General features: G+C 39.5%; 1 protein-coding gene across 2 annotated transcripts in view; it reads left to right on the plus strand.

The window, feature by feature from the left end:
* The window catches only part of SCAPER (S-phase cyclin A associated protein in the ER), a gene marked incomplete at both ends in the record, with an annotated part of 359,493 nt that overhangs the window by 295,633 nt on the left and 47,556 nt on the right, over positions 1 to 16,304 (plus strand). For both annotated transcript variants that reach the window (XM_079700316.1, XM_079700317.1), the window contains one exon: positions 140 to 295. In XM_079700316.1, coding sequence (XP_079556442.1) covers positions 140 to 295 — 156 coding nt within the window. The remainder of the gene's footprint in view (positions 1 to 139; positions 296 to 16,304) is intronic.

The following is a 16,304-nucleotide window of genomic DNA, read 5'->3' on the forward strand; positions in this document are numbered from 1 at the left end:
AGATGCTGTACCCAAACCTGTGTGTGTTGTGTTTGCTTGTTTGAAGGGTCTAAGCCTGTGTTTGTTAAGATTTATCTTTGAAGGTGAAGATGTTGCCAGACTATGCAGATTCATAACACACATTTCTCCCCACATCTAGCTATGTGGTGAACATTGGTCTGATCGACAAGCTTTGTGGCTGCTTCCTCTCGGTGCAAGGCCCAGTGGATGAGAATCCCAAAACAGCCACATTTCTGCAGCATGCCGCAGGGCTCTTACACGGAATGTGCACGCTGTGCTTTGCTGTCACCAGAAGGTAAGGCCTCTACTTGATGTCAGTCTGGAGTCAACTTTTGAAACATCTCTTGGATTTTGCTCATTTTGGAGTCATTTCATAGGGATGTACGTGGTCATCTTGGGCTCTTTTCCTCTTTGTGCTACCTCCGTCCTTATTGGCTTCCCATATGGAGACTTGTCTAATATGTCTCATTTTCCCTGGCTACATGCTCCTGTCAGAGCCTATTTTTCTTGTTGGTGTCATAAACTTAACTATAATTTCTACAAGAGACCTTAGAAGTCATCCAGTTCCTCTTCCACTGAGATACAGAGTAATCAAGTGATTCTCCTTAAGTCAGCAAGTCAGTGACAAAGCCTAGACCAAATTGAGTCAGGCCTTCAGCGCAACACGGCACAGCTTCACAGCGCCCTGACCATCACATGCTTTCAGTTATAGCCTCCTAGGTTCTTTATTTTCCCCTTTGTCCTTCCAAGGTATCTCCATGAATAAGAGAAAGGAGCCATCCAAAAACAGTAGCCCCCTGACATCACATATGACCCATGGGCATCATTTTAGCCAGTGTGCCAGGGACTATGACTGGCCTGCTTGGCTCTTTAAACCCCCTCGTCCCACCCTGTGGACTGTCCTCAAAAACAGTAATTCTCTAAGAGAGACAGAGTAAACCGCCTCGTGTTCTTTTCTCTCCCCTCCTACCAAGTAAAAATCATTTGCAATAGTGACTCAGTGTTTCTGATAGAAATATGACATATCCCTCAGGCATATTAAGGATGTTCAGTAAAACAATTTTCTTACAATTAAATTCTAAACAGCACTGCATACAAATATATATATATATATATATATATATATATATATCAGGGATTTGTCAAGAATAAAACTAATGATTTGAAACTAATAAAGTCTAGCTACTTAAAGAAATCTTATCCAGCCATATTCAATGTACACACAATGCTAATGTCTGTATTCAGAATATTTTAAAAGAGAATTTGTTTTCTGAAATGAACTTCCTCAACATTTGTTAGTCTGTTATGCATAGGACCCCCGACACCCACCTATTCTTCCTTATTCTTGCCTAGTCCCTCTACCCCGAGTCACATTTCTAGGAAGATTAAGACTGAGTGTCAAGGAAGCCAAGCACGGCCTGTAGTCAGTTTTCCACTTAGTCTGTTCCCTCTAGAAATGTAGCCAGAGCCTACCTTCCAGGGATTTGACGAGAACTCAGGAAGTGGTTATTTGTAGGTGTGTGACCTAAGTAAGTTCAGGTGGTCCCACACTGCCCAGAGGCTGGCAGCAGTAACAGGGCTCCATCCAGGGCATTGGCACCTGCCAGCTTAGAGGCTGCCATGCTGCCCAGCTAGCTCCTGTGCAGTAGCCAGGCCACTCCCTGGGAGGTATCCTCTCACCCAGGAGACCCTTCCAACACTCACTCTTTTGTATACACACCATTATAAACCTGCCAGCGTCTCAAGTCTTTGTCACCTATACTCTTTCCTTGAATCCAGATGAATATCACACACATAAACATTTCCATATGTGGTTGTTGTATAGTTTGTGGGCCTTAGCTTTCACTTACACATGGATTCAGTCACTTGAAATCTGTGGAACTTGAAAGAAGTTTAAAGGTCATTAATAGCCACTCATTTTTATAGGGAAAGCAACTGAGCCAAACTAACTTGAATTAGGACCCAAGATTCCTCCCTTGATGTTCCCTCCTACACACTTGACTTTATATTATTCAAAATATGGGAGCATACGTTTTGTTTCTTTGAAAATTTTCTCAATTACATATGTGGAAAACAGGATCCTCTTCTCTTTAATACACACAGTCATGTCCTTGTCTAGTAGACATTGACTGAACATCTGCCTTGGGCCAGAAACCAAGCTAAGTACTAAGGTTACTGCCCTCAGGGAGCCCAGAGTCTGGTGTGGAGTCAGACTTGCAAATTAATAGCTACAACATAATAGCTGCAACAGAAGAGAATGTGCACAGAGAAGGAAGTAAAACACTTCCAAAGGAGGTCAAGAAGGGCTTCAATGGCCTAAATCTTAAAGGATCCAGGAAGACGAGTGGAGTAAAGAATTCATTTGGGAGAAAGGGCATAGTATGGGCACTGCATGATATAGTAGATGTTATTGGTGCCTGTGGCCTATCAGGAGGTCACCTACAAGTGGCTTCCTGTATTTCTCTGCCTGAGGATATTCACTGAACAAGTAGCTGTTTGCTAGAAGTGCCAGGGAGTTAACACCCCCAGGAGTGACTCTCCAACAATACATTGGTGGGTAATATCCCAGCTCCGCTAACCCTCAGTGAGACAATCCTGAGGTATGTTCTGTACAGTTTCTCAAAGGGGCCCAGTGGTAACCTGTTCATTAACACATACTTGATTGGCTTTTCTCCCTACCCTCTTTTCCTTCTCTACTTCCTCACAAATAAACTACCAACACCCATATCTTTGTTTCAGGGACTGCTTTGGGGGCAACCCAAACCAAGAGTTATGGATATATAAGACATTGTCTCATGTTCAGTTTGATGTAGTTTACAATAGGGTGACTGTGAAGAGTGGCAGGAGATGAGGTATTCAGTGCGCTCCATACATGTTCAAATTTCTGTGATAGGAAAACTATAGAAATGAGTGGAATGGCATGAGCCTAGAGGCAGAAGGAATAGTAAAAAGGCTCTTGAAATGTTGAGGTCCTGTGGAGACAGTAGAAATAGAGAGGAACAGATACATTGAGGACACACAATAAATGTAAGGGAAATGGCATAGAGCTGATAGTATGGGATATAAGAGGAAGTGAGGAGTCTGCAATGACTCCCAAGTTTCTGACTTGAAATTTTTGAGTGGTAGATGGTATAGTCTCCAAATTAGGGGATATACGTGGTTTTCCATGATTCTAGACATGCCTAAGGATTATCCAGGCAGACCAAAGTGTGAGTGTGTATGTATGAAGTTTATATATAAAACCTTATTCTATACGTATATACACACACTCATAAAATGAAGTATAATTATTTCTATGTACATATACAACTGGATTTTAAATAAATCAATGATTAACCCTTAGTGGTTTTTAAGAATTCTTCATCTATTTTTTACCCAATATAATTTCCTTCTCCAACCTCAGTTACTCTGCAAATTTCTATTGGTAGGCCTTGCTACAAAAGCAGGTTCGGGTGGTTTCCTGGCTTAATTTACCTAGGAAATTCTTAGCAGTATCAGTGTAAGCTGCTTCTCTGAGAGACAAGAAGAATGACCCCTGTCTGCTGTTCTTCCTCTCATCCTTCAATCTTCCAGCATTTCCTGAATACTGCCAAGCTACAGGAATACGGGGAGTTTTTCCTACATCTTCTGATTTGTTTACCTCTAATATTTACAGCCCATTTTGTGCTACAATACTTCCCATTTCTTCGTGGAAATTAATTTTTAAACTATAAGCTACAATGACCTGTTGAAAGCATTTTGTTGCATGTGTTAAATAGTCTCAGCACAAGGTCAAAGCCGTGTGTGGGGAGAAAGGTAGCTTGGTTGTTGTTATACTGGAGGAATTCACATAATTCCTGTTGGGGCTGCCAAGGGAAGCCAGCCAGAGCCTGAGCGCCGAGGAAGGCTTGTCCTCAAAGCCCTTCTGTGACCAACAGGAGTGAAAGACAAAGGGGGGCCAGAGAGACCTTCAAAAACTGCCTCTTGTGAACTGGCAGACCCTGAGATAATTATGTACACTAATTGATAGCGCAGGGCTTTGAGTAAACACTTTGCAGTCTGCCGGTGGCCGGCCTTTGTGATGGTGATTATAGCAGGTCTGCCTTTGCACTGCCCTCCTATTGTGCCCTTAATCTTCTAATTTTTACCTAGGTTTTCTGAAAGACAATTTGGGTGTCAGTATTTACACTGTTAATCTCTGCTTCAGCATGGGGGAGAAAAGTACTAACCGATGATTTTTGTACCAGGCTTGGTTTTGAACAGTAAGCTTGCATTTCTTTAAGTAAAACTCGAAATTGTGATCTTCTGGTGAAAGGATTGATTTTTATATTAGGATTACTCTACAATTTTAATATGTGAATTGTTCACAAGCTATAATTCTTAATCACTTCAACAAAATTCAACAATCTGTAATAGGACTTTCGGAAATGACTGTTTGGCCTTAACTGTTAGCAGTTTTCCATTCTTGGGCCTGCAAGAAATAAGGAAAAAAGGATAGTTTTCAAATCTCAGGGCAGTGACTCAACTGCCGTAATTGGCTGAGGCTCACTGAGTCCCCCTTAAGGTGCTGGCTCCTTAGCCAAACTAATAGGATCCGAGCAGTAATAAATGATTATAAATTGTAACCAACACAAAACCTTTCACTTAATCAGCAGTCATTTCTAGATGCATAACTATGCAAAGTACTATAGCAAGAGGGCCAAGAAGTAGTGGATCCAAAGTGAAAGAGTTTACAGTCCTTATGACTGCACAGAAGAAAAAGAGGAGCTTGTAAAACATAGTTAATTCTGATTGGTTGGAAAACACTATTCTGAAAGCTAGAATATTTTTAGAGAAAAAGAAATTTGTTATTATGTGTATTTGTGGGTTTTATTTTCGCATCTGTAAACTACACTAACAAAATGAGTTCTAGCCAAGGTCTCTGGAAACCTGTGTCATAAAAAGATAAGAATAATTTGTAATTTAGCCCATTAATTATGTGGATATAAATGAGTGCTTCTCAAGTGTTTAAGGGTGCTTGAAAACCATTTGTTCAAGCAAAGGTAAACTTTAACTCTGCCTGCCTGAATTATTCATTCATTCATTAGACAAATATTTATACAGTGCTTGCTCTGTGCCAGGCCCTGTGCTAGGCTTGGGAGAAAACAAAAATGACTAAGATGTTGATCGAGTCCTTAAGGACCTTGTAAGCTAGTAAAGAAGAGGTATATACAAATATCCATGGTATAAGGCAGAGAGTGATACAGAGGATAGAACATAAAACACAAAAAGCACTTAGCATGCTGCCTGGCACATAGTAAATGCTTAATAAATATTGGATTATCACATCATCGTTGATGGACTTCAGAGGAGGGAGAGATCACTCTTAGTTGTAGCAATTAGCTGTTTTCTAGAGCAACTAAAATTTAATCTAGGCCTTGAAAGATAAAAAGGGTTGGAACATTTAGAGTTGAGAAAAACATAGATAAAGAAAATAGCATACGCAAAGACATCAAAGCAGAAAAAAACATGAAGAATGAACAGAGTACTTAATTTGGCTGGATTTTGAGATGTATGTAGTGGTGATTTTAGTGCCTACCAGGCTGTTATGATGTTCAAATGAGGTAATAAATATAAAACTACTGTGTGATATATAAAACAATCTGCTGAATGTGGTGGTGGCAGTGGTGTCATTAAAAGCCTTTGGTCAGGGCAATGACATGCTAAAAACCATATTTGGGAGTTATCATGTGAAAGTGTATGAGAGAGGCTGTAGAAAGTGGGAAAGACCATTAACAGCATCTGGGCAAGAGGCAAAAGGAATGGAAAAGAAGAATCTTTTTAAATCCTCTCATAGTCTCTCTTTTTATGTATGGTATCACTGGTCTTTTGGGCATCAGGCTCCAGATGTCATCTCTTTCTCATCCGTCTTCCTTGTACCCCAGATCTAATGTGCTGTCACGTTCCATTGACTGGAAGGAACCTTAAAGTCACTTTAATCTAGTCTTCTGTTCAGATTTGTAGCTCTTCAATAACTTCTTTCAGTTTACATTTGAGTATCTTCATTGACAAGGAACTTATTATTTACCAGGGGAGCCTGTTCTGTCATTGGTCAGTTTTAATGCTTTAAAAGCCTCTCCTTATACCAAGCTGTAATCCGTCTCCCTAATACTACCTACTAGTACTAGTTTTATTTGCTCCTTGGCAACATATAGATTATTCTAACCCCACTCTTCTCCCTACACTTCTCCCGTCTCACCGTACCACATATTCTCCTTTGCTTTCATTCTTGTTCCAGTTACTATGGTTGTGTAACAAATTACCCCAAAACTTAGTGACATAAAATGACAATCTATTAATCTCACAGATTCTGTATGTCAGGAATTCTATCAAGATACAGGAGAATGGCTCATCTTTGTTCCACAGTGTCTAGGCCTCAGTTGGAAGACTTGAAGGCTGGAGGTTGGAATCATCTGTGCACTTGTTCACACATGACTGTAGTTCACGCTACCTGTTTGTTAGGGACCTTTCCATGTGGTCCCTCTGCACAGGCGAATTTGGGCTGCACAGCATGGTGGAGGTTCAAAGGAGGAGCATCCTGACAAGTGAGAGAGCTAGGTGGAAACCATGTCCCCTTTTATGACCTAGCCTCAGGAGTCATGCAGCATCCCCTCCACTGAATTCTGTTCAGCAAGGCAGCCACAGAGTCCCATTCACCTTCAAAGGGAGGAGAAGTAGACTCCCATCTCTTCATGGGCAATATAAAGGTTCTGGAAGAGCGTATTGTACCAGAAATTGCTATTGCTATGTTTATATTTGAAAAATAGAGTCTTCCACATTCCAACCTACCCTAGAGATAAATGTGTTCCCAGTATCTTGTTCTCATCTGTATTCTTTCCTCTCTGCAGTCTCATACTTGGTATTATCATTTCTCTTGGCATCTTTAGCCACTGTCCTCGGACAAAAGGCTTGCTGGTGTTGGGAGATGGGGAATGAAGTAAACATAATAAGACTAAGCAAGTGTAACTAAAGGAAGTAACATCTGTTGAACACTGTTTATGTGCCCCAGGCTAAGGGCTCCTCATGAGTTATCTCCCAGCAATCCTCACACTGTCCAAGGGAGCATAACAGCCTCTAGACTGATAAGGAAGAGTGATTGTCCGAATCCTTCAGGTCTGGAAAGTGAGAAGAATACAGGAACAGGAACCTCTGGGCTGTCTCTATATTCACAATTGGGCAAATGCTAGTACAGAGATTTCTGAAAGATCTATCCCAGCTGGTAATAAAGTGGTAGTTGACTTGTAGGGACAGAAAGATGATCACTTCATTGCTGCAATTCAAACTGTGTGTCTACTGCGTGCTAGGTGAGCACTATGCCAGAGAAAGCTGCCTGGGCCTTAGCCCACAGGGCCAGCATTTAGGGGCAGGCTTCACTGACTTACTACTCCCAGAGGGGAGAGGGTGTGATGAAGGTAGTCTGCCAATATGCATGCAGGCTCACCAGACTTAGGATAGCAGAATATCTGGTGTACACTTGCAGTTGAACTCCCACTGGCTCTAGGACTTTGGGGGCCAGGATCTCAAGAGGAAAATCCTTTTGTACTGTTGTATTGAAGAGCCCAGGTTTGGGAGTCAGAAAAATGTGAATGCAGTTCCTGCTCTCCTAGCTCTGTGACCAGTGACAGATTCTTTAGCTTCTCAGTGCCTGTTTCCTCACATTATAAACATGAATTTGACAATTCTTCTTCACAGAGTTGGACAGGGTAGGGGCAAATGGGGGCTAACATGTCTGTCACCCTAACCTTCTGCCCAAGGTGCTTTTTTATATATATATTTATTATACCCCACCCTGTTCCAAAAAGATTTGAGATGGCTTACAGAAGTATATATGTCTTCTTATTTTTAAAAAATAGATGAAAAAAATTAGAATAAAAGAAAATAGGTAAGGAAAAGTAAATGAAGCCAGAAGCAAGTAAAGTTAAGGCATAAACCATATTCATAAACAAGACCCTGATAGACATTTCCTCTTGGAATTCCTACTGACAGTTTCTACCAGGAACTTATATTTAATATGTCAGATTCTAAGCTCATTGGCTTTCATCCAAAGTTGGCTTTTCCTCTTGATTACCTTATTCTGCTCATGACTGTAGTAATATGAACAGATTTTAAGACCTCAAACTTTTATTATCTTTGACTTCTGTCTTTCAGAATCCAATCCAGTCCTATGCAATTAAATCAAAAATATGCTTGCCTCAGAAATATGAGATGGCTCCTGTTATTTATACCTATGACTTGATATTTGTCTACTTCTAATTCACTAGTTCCTTTGTCCTGTGTATATGTTTTGTGTCTTCAAATGAAAAGGTTTCCCTAAGGAGAGAGACTAAATATCCTAGCAGCTCCCCTTCAGGCACCTAGCACCAGGGTAGAAACAAAATAAGAAGTCGGTAAATAGCTATGACTGGCAGCATTAGCAAATACTGGTGTGCACCATTGACCTATGCCAGGGCCCCATTTCCTGGGCTTACTCTTAGCATAGGAAGAAGAGGTGCCTATGTCTCACATTCTTCCTCCCCTAAGGTAAGAAGGAGATGTCCAAGGCCTTCATGCCTTTGGCATACCTTTCTGAGACCAGTTCTCTCTCTCTTCCTTCCATTGCTTTAGCAAATCTTTATTAGTTACTGTTTACTGAGCACTTGATATGTGCCAGACACTTGTTGAGGTATTAGGGATCCAGTGGTGAACAAAATACTCGCTCTGTGGAGCTCACAGTCTAACAGGAGAAAAAGATGATAAACCAGTAAATGAATAAGATAATTTTAGCTAGTAATAGTGATATGAGAAAATAAAGCAGGGTAATATAGCAGAGTGATTTGGGTGAGTGGTCAGGGAAGGCCTCTGGGAAGACGACACTGAGCTAAGAAGGAGCCAACTCTGTAAAGATCGGAGGGAAGAGTATTCTAGTTGAGCAGAATAGGAAGTTGATGACTCCCAAATATCTGAAGTGGGTGTGTACCAGAAACGTAGAAGGCAGTGTACTGGAATGTGATGAGCAAGAAAGTGCTAGGAGATGAAGGGCCAAGAGATCAGGACAGAGAGAGTGGAAGTTTGGGTTTTATTCTAAGTGTGATAGGAAGCCACTGGAGGATTTTAAGCAGGAGAGCAGCATGATCTGATTACTTAAAAAGTAATGGATTTTTACTCTGTGTAGAATGGATTATAGGGGCAAGAGTGGAAGCAGGAAAGATTAATTAGGAGGGTACTGCATCACGCAGCCCAGATATGACAGTTTTTTCCTCCCAGTTACTCACCTAGGAGAAGTAATTGCTTTCATTTGGCAACACAGCAGAGCCTCTGGCAGAGGTCCTTCAGCCTAACTGCCAAATACTAAAGATAAGAGAAGCCCAAAATATCAGCTGAACTAGCCAAAATCAGCACAGGGCCCTTTTGTGTTTTACAGTGATAATGAGAAAACTGAAGATAGGTCAGAAATGTCCCATCTGAGAAGCATTCTTGGACAACAGTCCTAGTCTGTAGTTCCAAGATCTAGGACCATATACTGTTGTCAGTCATCCAGAGCTGCCGTATTCTCACCTTTTGGACTCCTCCCTGCCCTTTCTCCATTCACCTTTGGTTGTCCCCAGACTGTCTTTATCTTCCACTTTCTTGGTCCTCCTTCCAGACCTCTGCCAGAGACCACAGTTTCTTCTTAGGGGCCTCACCCTTTACCTTCCATTCTCATTGGTGTCCTCTTGGTCTTCTTTCTCAAGCATGTTCTAGGTTGCTGATCTCCAACAATAAGAATGTCTCTCTGTTTTCATCATCTATCACTTCTCTTCCCAGACAGGTTTCCTTCTCAAAAGTTCCTTTTTGAATTCAACTGAAACTAATAACCAGGTACTTTGGAAATCCTCCCAAATGATCAGCCAGCCTCACCCTACCTAATATTCTCACTATTTAATTTCCCCTATATTTTTCCTCTTCTCTAACCAAATATCCAGACTATCTTATAGTGCTTACACATGTATCTTTTCCACCTTGAGTTTTCTCTTGCTCTCATATCTCCACTAAGTCATCCTCATTCCCTTTAACAGGGCTCCAAATTAGATCTGCATTAAACAAGCTATTTTCTCCCTCTACTGTATATATAAAATATAGGGTGTGTGTGTGTGTGCGTGTGTGTGTCTGTGTAGGAGACTATAATATTTGAAGTAGATTCACACCTGTTATAACATCCCAGAACTGAACAGAATCTTAGACATCATCCTGTCCATTGCCCAGCTGAGTTTTGAGTGCCCTCTGTGACTTCAGTGAATGTATTCCTCCACTGATTGCAGAATAGTTAAGAATGTAATACCTCACCAACAGCCCATTTAACTTTTGGGTGTTCTGATTGTTAGAAAATTTTCTGTAAGTTTATCTAATATGTGCTTTCGGGTAGCATCTCTCCTCTGGGGTCATAAATAACAGTGTAATACCTCTTTAGTTTGAAGATAACCTTTATATCCTCCAGTTTTGAAATAAATTTCCCAGTACCTTCAAATGTACCTCAGGTGACATTGTTTCCACATAGTTTTACCACACAAGTCACTTTCCTTGGGAACTTTCTGATACATCAGTGTCCTGAATGTAGTGCCATACCCAGTGCTAGAACCAGTACTTCCAGAGTAGTTGTTCATTGCGGTGGATCAGGATAAACCTTTCTGGTTGTGTATGTTTTACTCCTGTTAGCTCAGTCAATATTGAATTATATTCATGGGTAATCAAGCAAGACTGTTTCTTCATTTGAATGGATAGGAAGCTAATTTGCTTAGTCTTTTTCCCCCACTTATCGTTGAAAGCTATATTCCAGTCCTCTGTCACTTACCTTCTTCCCATCCTAAACATATGCAGTTAGTTTTTAAATCTAAAAATAGGATTTAATAGTCATTTCTATAAATTTCATCCTTTTTTAGTCCTCACTTATTTTTAATTAAACTTTTTTATTTTTTAGTTTCTCCTTGAAACTATCTTCAGTTTGCTTCTAGGGCACCACACTTCCCTGCTTTTCCTCCTACCCCACTGGTTTCATTTTTCAGTTTCCTTTGATGATTTATTCTCATCTCCCCAACTTCTACACTTAGGAGTATCCGAAGGCTTAATTCTCAGACTAATCTATGTTCACTCACTAGATGAGCTGGCTTTAAATACCATCTGTGTGTTGATGACTCCTAAATATCTCAAGCCCAGATCACTCCTCTGAACTCAGACTTGTATATTTATTCATTTATTCAACAAATGTCTCTTGAGTGGTTACTCTATGTCAGATACTGTACTAATCCCTGGAGACAGACAAAATTCCCTACCCTTGGGAAGCTCATTTTATCCAACTTCTGATCCAGTATCTTCACTTAGGTGTCTAATAGGCATCTTGAATTTAACGAGTTTAAAGCTGAACTCCTCATTTTCCTCCCCAGACATGCTCTATCCACTGTCTTTCCCATTTCTGTAAATGGCAGCCACATTCTTTCAATTACTCAGGCAAAAAAACCACTGAGCCATTTTTTACTCCTCTTTTTCTCACCCCCACACTCATTCTATCAGGAAATCCTATTGGTTTTCCCTTCTGAATATTTTTCAGAATCCAGCCACTTCTTACCACATCCATGACTACCATCCTGGTTCATCCACCATGATCTCTCACTTGGATGATTGAAACAGTCTCTTAATTGGCCTCTCTGCTTCTGTCTTGGCTCTTCTAACAACTTTTCAACCAATTAGCTATAGTGATTATTTTTAAACCAAAGTGATATTATATCACCCCTTTGCTCAAAACCTTACAATGGCTTTCCATCTCATTCAGTAAAACCGTTATAATGTCCTTACAATGCTCTACAAGACCCTACCTGATCGTCTTCCTGTTTCCTCTCTGACCTCATCCCCCATTGTTCCTCCACTTTGCTTAACCAGCTGTAGCCACACTGGCCTTCTTGCTATTTCTTGAATATGTCATGCATGCTCCTGGCTCCAAGCCTTGGGACTTGCTGCTCCTCTGCCTAAAAACACCCTTGCCTCAGGTATCCACATGGCTTCTTTCCTCACTTTCTGTAGAATTCTGCTTAAATAGCACTTTAGAAAGGGTTTCCCCAACCACCCTGTATAAAATAGCATCACACACACACACAAACACACACACACCTACATCTTCATTCCCTACCCATATCCCCTGCTCTTCTACAGTACTTAGCACACCTGACATACTATATATTACATGTGATACTTGTTTATTTGTTCATTGTATCTCATACACTAAAATGTAAGTTTTATTAGAAAGAGAACATAGATTTTACTGCTGAATCCCAGTGCCTAGAAAAGTGCTTTCACAGAGTAGGTCCTCAGTGAATATTTGTTGAATAAATGAATCATGAATGAATAGGCCCATGTGACAGAATAATGCCCCTCCTGAACATTCTACCCCAAAGCAAAATACACATTCTTCTCAAGTGTATATGGGACATTTTCCAGGATAGAATACCATGTTAGGCCACTAATTAAGTCTCAGTCGATTTTAAAAGGTAGACATCATACAAAATATCTTCTCTGACCATAATGGGATAAAGTAAGAAATCAATAATAGAAGTAAAACTAGAAAATTCACAGATTTGCAGAAATTAAACAAAACACTCTTAAACATTACATAATGATCAGGGATCAATCCAAGAAGAAGATATAACAATTGTAAATATATATGCACACAAGATAGATGCATCTAAAAACATAGAGCAAATATTAACAGACATAAAGGAAGAAATTGTCAGTAACACAATAATAGTAGGGGACTTTAACACCCCATTTATATCAATTGATGAATCATCCAGACAGAAAACCAATAAGGAAGCACTGGTCTTAAATTACACATTAGACCAAATGGACTTAATAGATATATAAAGAAGATTCCATCCAAAGGCAGCAGAATACACATTCTTTTAAAGTGCACATGGAGCATTATCCAGGATAGATCACATCCTAGGCCACAAAACAAGTCTCAGTAAATTTAAGAAAATTGAAATCATATCAAGCATCATTTCCAACCACACCGCTATGAGACTAGAAATCAACTACAAGAAAAAAACTGCAAAAATTACACAAGTGAGGCTAGACAATGTGCTACTAAACAACCAATGGATCACTAAAGAAATCAAAGAAGAAATTTTAAAATACCTGGAGACAAATGAAAACAAAAACACAACAATTCAAAATCTATGGGACACAGCAAAAGCAGTTCTAAGAGGGAAGTTTATAGTGATACAAGCTTACCTCAGGAAACAAGAAAAATCTCAAACAAACAACCTATCCATACACCTAAAGGAACTACAAAAAGAACAAACAAAACCCAAAATTAGTAGAAAGAAAGAAATCACAAAGATAACAGCAGAAAAAAATGAAACAGGGCGTAAAAAAAAATAGAAAAAATCAGTGATACCAAGAGCTTGTTCTTTGAAGATAAACAAAATTGATAAACCTTTAGCCAGATACATCAAGGAAAAAAAAAAACAGAGCACAAATCAGTAAAATCAGAAATGAAAACAGAGAAGTTACAGCCAGCACCACAGAAATATAAAAGATCATAAGAGATTACTACAAACAATTATATGGCAGTAAACTGGACAGAAGAAATGGACAAACTCCTAGATAGGTACTATCTTCCAAGACTGAACCAGGAAGAACTAGGAAATATGAACAGATCAATTACCAGTAATGAAATTGAATCAGGAATTTTAAAACCTCCCAAAAAACAAAAGTCCAGGACCAGACGGCTTCACAGGTGAATTCTACCAAACATTTAGAGAAGAGTTAACATCTATGCTCCTCAAACTTTCAGAAAGTTACAGAGGAAGGAATGCTTTTGAACTCATTCTACAAGGCCCACATCACCTTGATACCAAAACCAGACAAATATATCACAAGAAAAAGGAAATACAGGCCAGTAACATTGATGAACATAGATGCAAAGATCCTCAAAATATTAGCAAACCAAATCCAACAATACATTAAAAAGATCATAAACCATGTTCAAGTGGAAATTATCCAGGGAAGCACAGATGGTTCAGTATCCACAAATCAGTCAGTGTGATATACCACATTAACAAATTGAGGAATAAAAATCATATGATCATCTCAATAGATGCAGAAAAAACTTTTGACAAAATTCAACATCGATTTATAATAAAAACGCTCCACAAAGTGGGTGTAGAGGGAACATACCTCAACATAAAAAATGACCATATATGACAAACCCACAGTTAATTACATACTCAACAATGAAAAGCTGAAAGCATTTCCTCTAAGACCAGGAACAAGACAAGGATGCCTGGTCTCACCACTTTTATTCAACATAGTATTGGAAGTCCTAGGCACAGCAATCAGACAAGAAAAAGAAATGAAAGGAATCCAGATTGGTAAGGAAGAAGTAAAACTGTCACTGTCTGCAGATAATATGATACTATGCATAGAAAATCTGAAAGACACCACCAAAAAACTACTACAGCTTATCAATGAATTCAGTCAAGTTTCAGAACACAAAATTAATATACAGAAATCTGTTGCATTTCTATACACAAACAACAAACTGTCAGAGAAATTAAGGGACAATCCAATTTACAATCACATCAAAAAATAAAATAAAATAAAATACCTAAGAATAAATCTAACTAAGGAGGTAAAAGACCTATACTCAGAAAACTCTAAGAAACTGATGAAAGAAATTGAAGATGACATAAACAGATGAAAAGATATATACCATGTTCATGGATTTGAAGACTTAATATTGTTAAAATGACCATACTACCCAAGGCAATCTCCAGATTCAATGTAATCCCTATCAAAATGCCAATGGCATTTTTTGACAGAGCTAGAGCAAATAATTTTAAAATTTCTATGGAAACACAAAAGACCCCAAATAGCCAAAACAATCTTAAGAAAGAAGAACAGAGCTGGAGGTATTATGCTCCCTGACTTCAGACCATGCTACCAAGTTGCAGTACTCAAAACAGTATGGTACTGGCACAAAAACAGACACATAGCTCAAGGAACAGAATAGGGAGCCCAGAAATCAACCCACACACTTATGGTTTCTGTGACAAAGGAGGCAAGAATATACAAGGGAGAAAAAACAGTCTCTTCAATAAATGGTGCTGGGGAAACCGGACAGTTACATGTAAAAGAATGAAATTAGAGCATTTTCTCACATGATACGCAAAAATAAACTCAAAGTGGATTAAAGACCCAAATGTAAAACTGGAAACTATCAAACTCCTAGAAGAAAACAAATAGAATACTCTTTGACATAAATCCAGTATTTTGAGGGATCTGACTCCTAAGACAAAGGAAATAAAAACAAAAGTAAACAAATAGGACCTAATTAAACTTAAAAGCTTTTGCACAGCAAAGGAAACGATTGACAAAATGAAAAGACAACCTACTGAATAGGAGAAAATATTTACAAATGATGCAACCAACAAGGGGTTAATATCCAAAATATATAAACAGCTCATACAACTCAATATCAAAAAAAGAAACAACCCTATTAAAAAATGGGCAGGGGCTTCCCTGTTGACGCAGTAGTTGAGAGTCCACCTGCCGATGCAGGGGACACGGGTTCATGCCCCGGTCCAGGAGGGTCCCACGTGCCGCGGAGCGGCTGGGCCCGTGAGCCATGGCCGCTGAGCCTGCACGTCCGGAGCCTGTGCTCCGCAACGGGAGAGGCCACAACAGTGAGAGGCCCGCGTACCGCAAAAAAACAAAAAAACAAAAAAAAATGGGCAGAAGACCCAAAAAGACATTTCTCTGAAGAAGACATACAGATGGCCAGTAGGCACATGAAAAGATGCTCATCATCGCTAATTATTAGAGAAATGCAAATCAAAACTACAATGGGGTACAACCTCACACCAGTCAGAATGGCCATCATTAAAGAGTCTACAAATAATAAATGCTAGAGAGAGTGTGGAGAAAAGGGAACCCTCTTACACTATTGGTGGGAATGTAAATTGGTACAATCACTGTGGAAAACAGTATGGAGTTTCCTCAAAAAACTAAAAATAGAGTTGCTGTATGATCCAGCAATCCCACTCCAGGGCATATACCCAGACGAAAATATAATTCAAAAAGATACATGCACCCCTATGTTCAGAGCAGCACTGTTTACAGTAACCAAGACATGGAAACAACCTAAATGTCCATAAACAGATGAATGGATAAAGAAGATGTGGTATATATATATCCAAGGGAATATTACTCAGCCATAAAAAAGAATGAAATAGGGCCTCCCTGGTGGCGCAGTGGTTGAGAGTCCGCCTGCCGATGCA

Source organism: Hyperoodon ampullatus, assembly GCF_949752795.1.
Source record: "Hyperoodon ampullatus genome assembly, chromosome: 3".
Taxonomy (NCBI): domain Eukaryota; kingdom Metazoa; phylum Chordata; class Mammalia; order Artiodactyla; family Ziphiidae; genus Hyperoodon; species Hyperoodon ampullatus.